The sequence below is a fragment of the Oncorhynchus clarkii genome, chromosome 31, assembly GCF_045791955.1.
Source record: "Oncorhynchus clarkii lewisi isolate Uvic-CL-2024 chromosome 31, UVic_Ocla_1.0, whole genome shotgun sequence".
Classification (NCBI taxonomy): Eukaryota; Metazoa; Chordata; class Actinopteri; order Salmoniformes; family Salmonidae; genus Oncorhynchus; species Oncorhynchus clarkii.
This window is the reverse complement of record NC_092177.1, coordinates 199,000-212,877: the sequence shown is the minus strand read 5'-3', so window position 1 is coordinate 212,877 and position 13,878 is coordinate 199,000. Positions and strand designations below refer to the sequence as shown.

Here is a 13,878-nt window from a genome sequence, read left to right as displayed (position 1 = left end):
TGTCCTGTTCCGTAGCTCAAAACAAAATAATTGCACTTATTTTTCCATCCTTTTGGGGACAAAAGTCAATTCATCCTTATTTCCTCTACCATCAGATTCAAGCTTCTTCTTCGCTTACCCCATCGTCCCTCCCCAGAAACAACGCCGCCTGCTGGAAAAAGACAGATTTTTGGAGTCAGTTATACCTCTCGCGACGCCTCTTCCTTTTTTATTTTTCTCTCGCGACGCCTCTTCCTTCCTTACCCTCCTCGCACCGGATATGTCGTTGTTGCTGACCTTCCGCCCAAGTCAGTTTGTCATGTAGCTGCAAGCTACATTCTTCTAAAAGTAGTAGAAAATGCACTTATCTCCGCTGTAAATGGTGTTGCCAACGAGGTAATCATTATTATTATTTTTGTATTTCTTCTTCTTCATGAAAATCGGTCAAATTATGTAGTTAATTCATTCATGGCGTTGACTCCCACGCTATGCTAAGCTAGCTAGCTAGATCTTTATCTTAGCATTCTAGGAAGACTCGAGGGACTGCGTGCGGACGTGACCATTTCAGTTTGTATTCCATTACCTGTCAAACTGTCACTAACGATGTTCTTAGAAGAAATACGTTGCATATCGAGCGGTATATGTGGACATAAATATAGCTATATTATGAACAGGTAAACATTAGCTGTGACTAGTGCGCACGTTACTGATTTAATTTCACTACATTTGATTGACAGCTGTCATTTAAAACACACCATTCCACTTCCTATGCTTTATCTAGGAGTTTCGTTTATTTTTTAGTGCAGCCTTCTAATTTCACGATTGATTGGGCGAACGTGCATGCAATTGATAACGTACGAGCTAATTTGAGTTCTCACGTGTCCTGTTCTTCTAGCAGGTATTTGCCAAAGTGTAAGTTACATATGAAGTCATCATTTTTCGGGAACAATGGTGAAGTACTTTGCCTGCGTGGGTCATCTGAAAAGTTCCTGGGACCAAGTCTGCATCGCTTTCTGGGAGCGATACCCCAACCCCTACAGGTAAGAAAGATTACCCCCCCCCAACCCCTACAGGTAAGAAAGATTACACCCCCCCCAACCCTTACAGGTAAGAAAGATTACCCCCTCAACCCCTACAGGTAAGAAAGATTACCCCCTCAACCCCTACATGTAAGAAAGATTACCCCCCCCCCCCAACCCCTACAGGTAAGAAAGATTACCCCCCCACCCCTACAGGTAAGAAAGATTACCCCTCAACCCCTACAGGTAAGAAAGATTACCCCTCAACCCCTACAGGTAAGGAAGATTACCCCCCAACCCCTACAGGTAAGAAAGATTACCCCCCAACACCTACAGGTAAGAAAGATTACCCCCCCAACACCTACAGGTAAGAAAGATTACCCCCCAACCCCTACAGGTAAGAAAGATTACCCCCCAACCCCTACAGGTAAGAAAGATTACCCCCCCAACACCTACAGGTAAGAAAGATTACCCCCCAACCCCTACAGGTAAGAAAGATTACCCCCCCAACACCTACAGGTAAGAAAGAGAGACTCGTAGACATCGCAATGTTGTAGCATAGAGACGTATAGACATCGTTGTGACCTATAATCTTGCAGTATCCCTTTAAGTTGGAAAGTCTCTCTGAATCCAATCTAATTCACCCATCTCATCTCCTCTCTCCCCAGCATGTCTCTAACAGTAATACAATATTACAATAAACTCTCATCTCCTCTCTCTCCCGAAAGTCTCTGATACTGTTTTTACAATTGTCATCTCTTCTCTCACCACAGTAACCATGTCCTAACGGAGGACATCATCTTCAGGGAAGTAACTCCCGGTAACCGTCTGGTCTCTAGGCGACTGCTGACCAAAACTAACCGTGCCCCTCGCTGGATGGAGAAGTACCTGCCGGTTACCATGGCCAGGCACGCCTACATTATCGAGGATTCCATCGTGGACCCCCAGAACAGAACCATGACAACGCTGACTTGGAACATCAGCCACGCACGCATGATGGTACGTGTGACCGACTGGGGATTCGAACCGTGACCGTATTAGCCATGGTATGTGTGACCGACTGGGAATTGAACCGTGACCGTATTAGCCATGGTATGTGTGACCGACCGGGAATTGAACGTCGGTCTCCTGTTGGTCTGTGACTGTGTTAGCCCGCCGAGCTAAAGCCTAGGCATTCGCTTAGGGAGCCAACGCAAGTCTTCATCTTTCAATCTGAATCTATTTGAATTTGAGCCGTATTTCTCTGGTGGGAAGGTACCCTGAAGTCACAATGAAGACCAGCTCGTAATACTACTCTACATCTCCTACTCCAGTTGTTAAATCACATTATAAGACTCCATGGGCTGCATATACTATCATAATAAGGTCTTGCTATGTTTTGATTCCCCTGTCAGTCTGTGGAGGAGCGTTGTGAGTACAGAATTAACCCTGACAACACCAGCTGGACGGAGATTAACAGAGAGGCCTGGATCTCGTCTAACCTCTACGGGCTCTCCAGAGCTATACAGGTGTGTGTGTGTGTGTGTGTGTTATCCAGGCCAGTGGAAACCATATCCACACCCTGGTACTGGAAGGGTGGGGTCCCTAGAAAGCCCCTGACTTAAAAATCTTTCCACCACCATCTATCTACCCATCTATAGTGTGTAGCCATCTATAGTGTGTAGCCATCTATAGTGTGTAACTGTCTATGTAGATGTGTAGCCATCTATAGTGTATAGCCAGCCATCTATAGTATAGTATGTAGCCATCTGATGGCTGATGGGGAGTGATGGTCTTGTTGTGATGGTATGACTGATGGGGAGTGATGGTCTTGTTGTGATGGTATGACTGATGGGGAGTGATGGTCTTGTCTTGATGGTATGACTGATGGGGAGTGATGGCATGACTGATGGGGAGTGATGGTCTTGTTGTGATGGTATGACTGATGGGGAGTGATGGTCTTGTTGTGATGGTATGACTGATGGGGAGTGATGGTCTTGTTGTGATGGTATGACTGATGGGGAGTGATGGTCTTGTTGTGATGGTATGACTGATGGGGAGTGATGGTCTTGTTGTGATGGTATGACTGATGGGGAATGATGGTCTTGTTGTGATGGTATGACTGATGGGGAGTGATGGTCTTGTCGTGATGGCATGACTGATGGGGAGTGATGGTCTTGTCGTGATGGCATGACTGATGGGGAGTGATGGTCTTGTCGTGATGGTATGACTGATGGGGAGTGATGGTCTTGTCGTGATGGTATGACTGATGGGGAGTGATGGTCTTGTCTTGATGGTATGACTGATGGGGAGTGATGGTATGACTGATGTGTTAGTGAGGAAGCTTCTTCTGTGTCTAAACAGATTCCTGTTAGTGATAACTTTAATTAATGTCTGGCCTCATTTTACAGGAATTCGGCCTTGCCCGGTTCAAGACCAGTGTTACAAAGACCATGAAAGGGTTTGAATACGTCCTGGCCAAAATGCAAGGTAAGATGGAGGCCAGTTGATTTATTACGCTGTAAAATAAGGTGGGGCGATCAGTTCAGTTCCTTATTATTAGCAGTACTGTGTTGGGGTGGAAACGGGACTGTGTTGGGGTGGAAACGGGACTGTGTTGGGGTGGAAACGGGACTGTGTTGGGGCGGAAACGGGACTGGGTTGGGGCGGAAACGGGACTGTGGGTTGGGGCGGAAACGGGACTGTGGGTTGGGGCGGAAACGGGACTGTGGGTTGGGGCGGAAACGGGACTGTGGGTTGGGGCGGAAACGGGACTGTGGGTTGGGGCGGAAACGGGACTGTGTGTTGGGGCGGAAACGGGACTGTGTGTTGGGGCGGAAACGGGACTGTGTGTTGGGGCGGAAACGGGACTGTGTGTTGGGGCGGAAACGGGACTGTGGGTTGGGGCGGAAACGGGACTGTGGGTTGGGGCGGAAACGGGACTGTGGGTTGGGGCGGAAACGGGACTGTGGGTTGGGGCGGAAACGGGACTGTGGGTTGGGGCGGAAACGGGACTGTGGGTTGGGGCGGAAACGGGACTGTGGGTTGGGGCGGAAACGGGACTGTGTGTTGGGGCGGAAACGGGACTGTGTGTTGGGGCGGAAACGGGACTGTGTGTTGGGGCGGAAACGGGACTGTGGGTTGGGGCGGAAACGGGACTGTGGGTTGGGGCGGAAACGGGACTGTGGGTTGGGGCGGAAACGGGACTGTGTGTTGGGGCGGAAACGGGACTGTGTGTTGGGGCGGAAACGGGACTGTGTGTTGGGGCGGAAACGGGACTGTGTGTTGGGGCGGAAACGGGACTGTGTGTTGGGGCGGAAACGGGACTGTGGGTTGGGGCGGAAACGGGACTGTGGGTTGGGGCGGAAACGGGACTGTGGGTTGGGGCGGAAACGGGACTGTGGGTTGGGGCGGAAACGGGACTGTGGGTTGGGGCGGAAACGGGACTGTGGGTTGGGGCGGAAACGGGACTGTGGGTTGGGGCGGAAACGGGACTGTGTGTTGGGGCGGAAACGGGACTGTGTGTTGGGGCGGAAACGGGACTGTGGTTGGGGCGGAAACGGGACTGTGGGTTGGGGCGGAAACGGGACTGTGGGTTGGGGCGGAAACGGGACTGTGTGTTGGGGCGGAAACGGGACTGTGTGTTGGGGCGGAAACGGGACTGTGTGTTGGGGCGGAAACGGGACTGTGTGTTGGGGCGGAAACGGGACTGTGTGTTGGGGCGGAAACGGGACTGTGTGTTGGGGCGGAAACGGGACTGTGTGTTGGGGCGGAAACGGGACTGTGTGTTGGGGCGGAAACGGGACTGTGTGTTGGGGCGGAAACGGGACTGTGTGTTGGGGCGGAAACCGTTGAATCAGATGTATGAACTGCTGTAGGTGAGGGACAGGCTATTACTACTCTCTAGTTTTACAGTTCAATGTGTTATTAAAGGGACGGGCTATTACTACTCTAGTTTACAGTTCAATGTGCTATTAAAGGGACGGGCTATTCGCTAGAATCTTTCATAGCAACAAGACATGCTGGAGTCTAGTCTTCTCATCAATTACAATAATATTCAACGACTACATTTAATTCTTACCCTATGAGGTTCAGACTACTGCTGCTTTTCTGGCCTAAACCATGCCCTCATTACAGGGGAACAATGGCTGGTGTCCCAGGTCTAAACCAGGTCCTGATTACAGGGGAACAATGGCTGGTGTCCCAGGTCTAATCCAGGCCCTGATTACAGGGGAACAATGGCTGGTGTCCCAGGTCTAAACCAGGCCCTGATTACAGGGGAGCAATGGCTGGTGTCCCAGGTCTAAACCAGGCCCTCATTACAGGGGAACAATGGCTGGTGTCCCAGGTCTAAACCAGGCCCTCATTACAGGGGAACAATGGCTGGTGTCCCAGGTCTAAACCAGGCCCTGATTACAGGGGAACAATGGCTGGTGTCCCAGGTCTAAACCAGGCCCTGATTACAGGGGAACAATGGCTGGTGTCCCAGGTCTAAACCAGGCCCTGATTACAGGGGAACAATGGCTGGTGTCCCAGGTCTAAACCAGGCCCTGATTACAGGGGAACAATGGCTGGTGTCCCAGGTCTAAACCAGGCCCTGATTACAGGGGAACAATGGCTGGTGTCCCAGGTCTAAACCAGGCCCTGATTACAGGGGAACAATGGCTGGTGTCCCAGGTCTAAACCAGGCCCTGATTACAGGGGAACAATGGCTGGTGTCCCAGGTCTAAACCAGGTGCTGAAACCAGTCCCTTCTCTAACCACCATGTTTTTTTCTCTCCCCCCCCCCCCCCAGGTGATACCCCCTCCAGGACCCTGGCTGAGCATGCTACGGAGAGGGCCAGGGAGACGGCTCTGGCGGCTAAGGAGAAAGCCAAAGGCCTGGCCTCACAGGCTCACAAGAAACAACAGTATGTCTGAGCTGCCAGTGTAGGGTGAAGCTTCCCCTAGATGCCGATGTGTTTAGGATTGGCGCAGGCAAAGCTGATCCTAGAAACTTAAACCCAGAATGCGAGGTGCCAGTGAGAGGAAGTAGACGTTGGCCCCTGTCAGTCCTGCCTTGATTCAAAGACTTTATCTAGGATGGATTGAGCATGCCTGGCTGGCACTATTTGAACCCAGGTCTGGTTGTCCCTACTCAGATCTGGGATCAGATCTTATTGAGGTAGGGGAATCTGATCCTAGATCTGTGGTTGTGGGTGCAAAATCCGTTAACTAAAATTACCAGGTTTTCCAGAAATTGAAAGATTACCCTAAGAAGGAAAACCCGGAATCCTCCAACCAGGATTTCTGGAAAACCTGGAAATTGTGAATGTTTCTGTAATTTTGTGACTCTAGGTGTGACGGTGATCTAGGGGATGAACCATTACAGTTACAGACAATTTTATACTGAATCTGATCAAATGGTGGAGACCATATGGAGGGTGCAACGAGGCTCCGGAGGCGTGCAGAGTCCGAATCAAGCTCCATACCGCATCGCTGTGCACCTCTCAAATGTTGTAACAATGTGGGGGGCTCCATATAGCTCCGCATTGACATGATTGGTTGACGGTAGGTGAGGGCGGGAGGTCCTGAATAAACACAAACTCACTCTCTCGACAACTTCCTTCACAACAGCTCTGGGAAGCTCCAAAAAGTATGTTTGCTCTGACTTCTGCAGAGGCTGCATTACAGTAACGCGCTGTACTGCCGCGACACGGTAACGCGCTGTACTGCCGCGACACGGTAACGCGCTGTACTGCCGCGACACGGTAACGCGCTGTACTGCCGCGACACGGTAACGCGCTGTACTGCCGCGACACGGTAACGCGCTGTACTGCCGCGACACGGTAACGCGCTGTACTGCCGCGACACGGTAACGCGCTGTACTGCCGCGACACGGTAACGCGCTGTACTGCCGCGACACGGTAACGCGCTGTACTGCCGCGACACGTTAACGCGCTGTACTGCCGCGACACGTTAACGCGCTGTACTGCCGCGACACGTTAACGCGCTGTGCTGCCGCGACACGGTAACGCGCTGTGCTGCCGCGACACGTTAACGCGCTGTGCTGCCGCGACACGGTAACGCGCTGTGCTGCCGCGACACGGTAACGCGCTGTGCTGCCGCGACGCGGTAACGCGCTGTACTGCCGCGACGCGGTAACGCGCTGTACTGCCGCGACGCGGTAACGCGCTGTACTGCCGCGACGCGGTAACGCGCTGTACTGCCGCGACGCGGTAACGCGCTGTACTGCCGCGACGCGGTAACACGCTGTACTGCCGCGACACGGTAACACGCTGTACTGCCGCGACACAGTAACGCGCTGCACTGCCGCGACACAGTAACGCGCTGTACTGCCGCGACACAGTAACGCGCTGCACTGCCGCGACACAGTAACGCGCTGCACTGCCGCGACACAGTAACGCGCTGTACTGCCGCGACACAGTAACACGCTGTACTGCCGCGACACAGTAACGCGCTGTACTGCCGCGACACAGTAACGCGCTGCACTGCCGCGACACAGTAACGCGCTGCACTGCCGCGACACAGTAACGCGCTGTACTGCCGCGACACAGTAACGCGCTGTACTGCCGCGACACAGTAACGCGCTGTACTGCCGCGACACAGTAACGCGCTGCACTGCCGCGACACGGTAACGCGCTGTACTGCCGCGACACGGTAACGCGCTGTACTGCCGCGACACGGTAACGCGCTGTGCTGCCGCGACACGGTAACGCGCTGTGCTGCCGCGACACGGTAACACACTGTGCTGCCGCGACACGGTAACACACTGTACTGCCGCGACGCGGTAACACGCTGTACTGCCGCGACGCGGTAACACGCTGTACTGCCGCGACGCGGTAACACGCTGTACTGCCGCGACACAGTAACACAGTAACACTCTGTACTGCCGCGACACAGTAACGCTCTGTACTGCCGCGACACAGTAACGCGCTGTACTGCCGCGACACAGTAACGCGCTGTACTGCCGCGACACAGATGACAAATGGAAGAGGCTAAACGCTATAGAAGTGGTTACTGTACCAGCAGAGAATGTAAACTGAGTGATTGGGTTGATCTTGTTGGAGGCATGTGGTAGCATTGGGGACAGGACAACACCAGTCCCACCCAGCAGGTGATCTACTGGGCACGGCTGACGTTGGTGTTGGTCGGTTTTGTCCTTTTATTGGTGGCTAGCTAGTACAAGAGACTGGTTCATGTCTCCAGAAATGACTGTGTGACTCAAGTTATTTTCGTGACCTACTGAATACTGTCATAGCCGTAGGGGACGAGGGAGTTCCGCGCTGATATTGGGTCAGTTTTTAGTATTTTCCCAATAATGGCTAAGGTTAGGATTGGTTAGAGGGGAAGCTGATCCTAGATCTGTAGGCCTACCCACCATTTCCTTCCAACTCAGTGGCTGAGTCCCAAATGGCACCCTATTCTCTATATAGTGTACTACCTTAGACCAGGGACTTATGGACTCTTTTAACCCCTCGTGCACTTCTGTCTATTCCATTTACAAGAGTCGCCAACATTACAGGAAGCATTTCTCCTGTCGTAATTCCTTGACCTTCATATAGTTGTGTTTCTCACACTGTAGATGAGACTGGCTACGTATCTTCAGTTACTTTAGATTTAGGCTTACGATTTGAAAATATTTAAATCTTTTTCAAAATCATCTTTTGTTTTCTGTTAACTAGACTACTCAAAAAAAGCCAATCTCAAAGTAATCTCCCTGAATCTTGATTCTTCGCTACAGGTTAATTGATTTCAGTTATGGCGCTACTTTATATATATATATATATATTTTTTTAATTCAGAATGAAAATTCATTGCTTCAAATTGAAGTTGTTACTAGTGTGATGAGGGGGGGGGGGGGGGGGGTCCACGTTATTTTGCAGTCGTTACTTGGAAGTGATCATCCTTGGCTAGAGGGAGAGCTGCTACTTGGCTCTCTCTTGACATTGTGAAAAGACAGGATTGCTGTGGATATCAATGTCTGTCTGTATGCTTGAAGAAATTAGCTTCAGAAAATTTGCCAAATTTGCACAATTTTTTTGTTGTATAATTACACTTAAAGACATGCTCCGGAACTTTGACGGCTGTTTTGTTTTTTAAACCTCCCCGTTTTGGGCTGGATGTGTCAATGTGTAGTTAGTTTACGCAATAAGGCACGAGGGGGGTGTGGCATATGGCACGTCGCAACGCGGAGTGCCTGGACACAGCCCTTAGCCGTGGTATATTGGTCATATATCACAAACCTCCCTGAGATGCCTTATTGCTATTATAGACTGGTTACCAATGTAATTAGAGAAGTAAAAATGTATGTTTTCTCATACCTGTGGTATATGGTCTGATATACCATGGCTGTCAGCCAATCAGCATTCAAGGCCTCTGACCATCCCGTTTATAAACATGAGATAATCTATGAGCAGAATTACTATTTTTATCTCAATTAGCCACGAAATCCCTCGTTTGAAAGACTGTTTTTCTAACCCTTTTCCCCCTACATGGGCCAGCCCCCAAGCAATTAGAGTTCTGAGCTTCGGGCCCTCTCCATTTGAGTGACAGCTAGTAAGGTTGCACACACAGCAGAGCGAGAGGCGGGGCAATGACATAGTACACATGTATGATGTAGTACACCACTTTTGGCTCATGAGCGCTTACTTTCATAACTACTGGCTATAAAAGTACATAAGTACCTGAGAATCTTTTTTTTTTAAAGAAAATGAATGTATACAAATTATGAATGTGTAATGTTTGAGCAACAGTATGGACTTATTGATGAATACTAATAAATATTTTCTGTTTCTGGATAATTTTTTCGTTGTCTTCCTCAAATCATCTCATACTGCCTTTGAATAACAAGGAAGTGATTAGTGTTAAATATCACAAATATTTATTCATACAAAAGGCATACATACCTATACAAATGCTACATGATAGTACTGGGACAGAGGAAGACTAAGTGCATACAGATATACAGACATTTTCTTGTTGCGATGACAAGGTCATAAGGCATCTTGTTGGGGTATAAACATCCTGAAGGCAGTCGGTCAGTCACCTCGGTGGGTAACAGGCAGTCAGTCGGTCAGCACACCTCAGTGAGTAACAGGCAGTCAGTCGGTCAGCACACCTCAGTGGGTAACAGGCAGTCAGTCGGTCACCTCAGTGGGTAACAGGCAGTCAGTCACCTCAGTGGGTAACAGGCAGGCAGTCACCTCAGTGGGTAACAGGCAGGCAGTCACCTCAGTGGGTAACATCCAGTCAGTCACCTCAGTGGGTAACAGGCAGGCAGTCACCTCAGTGGGTAACATCCAGTCAGTCACCTCAGTGGGTAACAGGCAGGCAGTCACCTCAGTGGGTAACATCCAGGCAGTCACCTCAGTGGGTAACATCCAGTCAGTCACCTCAGTGGGTAACAGGCAGGCAGTCACCTCAGTGGGTAACATCCAGTCAGTCACCTCAGTGGGTAACAGGCAGGCAGTCACCTCAGTGGGTAACAGGCAGTCAGTCACCTCAGGGGGTAACAGGCAGGCAGTCAGTCACCTCAGAGGATCAAATCCACAGTGAGTTTTGTTTTAGTAGACCGGTACATTAGTCTCTCGGAACCATCCTTCCAAATCTGGTCTCGTTGGCTACGCCTGGTATCCACGGCTACAGTTGCATACATGTGAATTGCAAGTACTGTATTACATTTCAAAATAATGCTTTCTGCCCGAACATGTACTACTTTCCTAACATGGTGGCCTCTATTGCAGGTATAATAATCAAGATATACTGAGTAATGCACATTCAATGGCTTTAAGTTCATACGAGCAATTGTCAATCAAATGTTTGCAGAATATGCATCATTAAAGCACCCCTAGGGACACTTAGCAAAGACGCCTGCATTTCCTATGAGTTCCATAATGTCCACGTCAGAAACATGAAACTAATTAAATACGAACAAGTCTGTTACAATATGGCTAGGTAACTGAAAGATGGTGGTTTCCTGGGCACACCATTTAGACCGGATTAAATCCGATCGCGGGTTATAAGCATTGCGTTTTTTAAAGGTAATTTCCGATTGAGCTGAAACGTAGCGTTTACTGTGAATGGGGTTCTCCACGGGCGTGGGGACATTGCCTTTAAAAACTGCAATGCCTTGTAACCTGTGACCGGGTTAAATCCCTGCCTCAGCTGTGGATTAAAAAGCAAGGTCAAAGGAAAATCTATATCAAAAATACTGTTTTGTCCAGGACTATTAATCTTAATTTGTGTCTGGGAAAGTTCAGGGGTACGTTTCCTAAAAACATAAAATATCATCTCAAGTCCAAGACAATGATCTGAAGGCTAAAGATAATCTTTGTTTTCTGGAGAAACTCACCCGCAGTTCAGTAGAAGCATCGCTCAGAGTGATATTACCCACAACCTTTACAAGATATAAGGGGTACATCACCAAATAGCACCCTATCCCCTATATCAGGGGTTCTCAAAGTGGGGTCTGTACTGCAGGGGGTCAGCAGCCAAACCAGGGGTTCTCCAAGTGGGGTCTGTACTGCAGGGGTTCAGCAGCCAAACCAGGGGTTCTCCAAGTGGGGTCTGTACTGCAGGGGTTCAGCAGCCAAACCAGGGGTTCTCAGAGTGGGGTCTGTACTGCAGGGGTTCAGCAGCCAAACCAGGGGTTCTCAAATATACATGTTTTTTTTTTTTGTTGGAATGAATATTACTTACAACAGATTAAACACATTTTGTCCAAGGGATCCGTGGAATCATTTTTGAGATTGTAATTCAATGCATGTTCTTAAGCGACAATTTATGCTGGATCTGAAAATGTGGTCGGAGGCTCCATGTGGAGGGAAGCCATGCACTGCCCTTGTCCTAGTATAGTTACTTGAATTATATTTTTCTGTTTTTGATCACACTCTAGTTCTGATTATGAGGGGGGTCCCTGATGAAAGTTTGAGAACCCCTGTCGTATATATAGTGCACTACTTTAACTGAAGCCTTATGGAGCCTGGTCAATAGTAGTGCACTAGAAAAGGGAATTATTGTGCTTTTTTGGGACGCAAAGAATAAGTGCTGTGTGGATAGTTTTGTGCAACAAAACAAAATAACAAATATAAATGAAATCAAATGAAGGACAGACTCGGTCACAATAACAGAACAGACAGACTCGGTCACAATAACAGAACAGACAGACTCGGTCACAATAACAGAACAGACAGACTCGGTCACAATAACAGAACAGACAGACTCAGTCACAATAACAGAACAGACAAACAGACTACAGACTTAATAAGTGCTGTACATGGTGACAATACGTTATAATATTCCTGAAGCTTGTTATCTGGAGCGAAAGGCTGGAGAGTTTAAGGCATCGATATTGTGAAGAAGACCTTAGAGCAACAGATTGTAGCACCGCTCGGTGAACTGGTACGGGTTCCTAAGGGTTCCCTGTTCCCTATGTCAGAGAACATCAACGAGATTCAGCCGCGGACAAAAACAATTCTTGAGCGGATGGTCAAGGGGCCAGATAATTAGTAGACTGGGGCCAGATTATAATTACAGATAATTAGGAGACTGGGGCCAGATCATAATTAGTAGACTGGGGCCAGATTATAATTAGTAGACTGGGGCCAGATTATAATTACAGATAATTAGGAGACTGGGGCCAGATCATAATTACAGATAATTAGGAGACTGGGGCCAGATTATAATTACAGATAATTAGTAGACTGGGGCCAGATCATAATTAGTAGACTGGGGCCAGATTATAATTAGTAGACTGGGGCCAGATTATAATTACAGATAATTAGTAGACTGGGGCCTGATCATAATTACAGATAATTAGTAGACTGGGGCCTGATCATAATTACAGATAATTAGTAGACTGGGGCCAGATTATAATTACAGATAATTAGTAGACTGGGGCCAGATTATAATTACAGATAATTAGTAGACTGGGGCCTGATTATAATTACAGATAATTAGTAGACTGGGGCCAGATTATAATTACAGATAATTAGTAGACTGGGGCCAGATCATAATTACAGATAATTAGTAGACTGGGGCCAGATTATAATTACAGATAATTAGTAGACTGGGGCCAGATTATAATTACAGATAATTAGTAAACTGGGGCCAGATCATAATTACAGATAATTAGTAGACTGGGGCCAGATCATAATTAGTAGACTGGGGCCAGATTATAATAACAGATAATTAGTAGACTGGGGCCAGATCATAATTAGTAGACTGGGGCCAGATTATAATTACAGATAATTAGTAGACTGGGGCCAGATCATAATTAGTAGACTGGGGCCAGATTATAATTACAGATAATTAGTAGACTGGGGCCAGATCATAATTACAGATAATTAGTAGACTGGGGCCTGATCATAATTACAGATAATTAGTAGACTGGGGCCAGATCATAATTAGTAGACTGGGGCCAGATTATAATTACAGATAATTAGTAGACTGGGGCCAGATCATAATTAGTAGACTGGGGCCAGATTATTATTACAGATAATTAGTAGACTGGGGCCAGATCATAATTAGTAGACTGGGGCCAGATTATAATTACAGATAATTAGTAGACTGGGGCCAGATCATAATTACAGATAATTAGTAGACTGGGGCCTGATCATAATTACAGATAATTAGTAGACTGGGGCCAGATTATAATTAGTAGACTGGGGCCTGATCATAATTACAGATAATTAGTAGACTGGGGCCTGATCATAATTAGTAGACTGGGGCCAGATTATAATTAGTAGACTGGGGCCTGATCATAATTACAGATAATTAGTAGACTGGGGCCAGATTATAATTAGTAGACTGGGGCCAGATTATAATTACAGATAATTAGTAGACTGGGGCCAGATTATAATTACAGATAATTAGTAGACTGGGGCCTGATCATAATTAC

The 13,878-nt window shown here is 48.0% G+C and overlaps 1 protein-coding gene across 2 annotated transcripts; it reads left to right on the top strand.

Moving 5' to 3' along the window:
* The first annotated feature begins 259 nt into the window (after positions 1-259).
* LOC139391123 (PRELI domain-containing protein 1, mitochondrial-like) lies at positions 260-9,781 on the top strand. 2 transcript variants are annotated; one of them, XM_071138667.1, is made up of 7 exons: positions 260-375; positions 878-1,019; positions 1,772-1,997; positions 2,393-2,506; positions 3,389-3,467; positions 5,773-7,143; positions 7,855-9,781. In XM_071138667.1, exons 2-6 carry the CDS (start codon positions 928-930, stop codon positions 5,895-5,897), a joined length of 636 nt encoding a protein of 211 aa, XP_070994768.1. In that variant the 5' UTR covers positions 260-375; positions 878-927; the 3' UTR covers positions 5,898-7,143; positions 7,855-9,781. The 2 variants fall into 2 exon arrangements, with proteins under 2 accessions (XP_070994768.1, XP_070994767.1); XM_071138666.1 differs by having other exon boundaries at positions 268-375; positions 875-1,019; positions 7,855-9,776.
* The last annotated feature ends 4,097 nt before the right edge of the window (positions 9,782-13,878 follow it).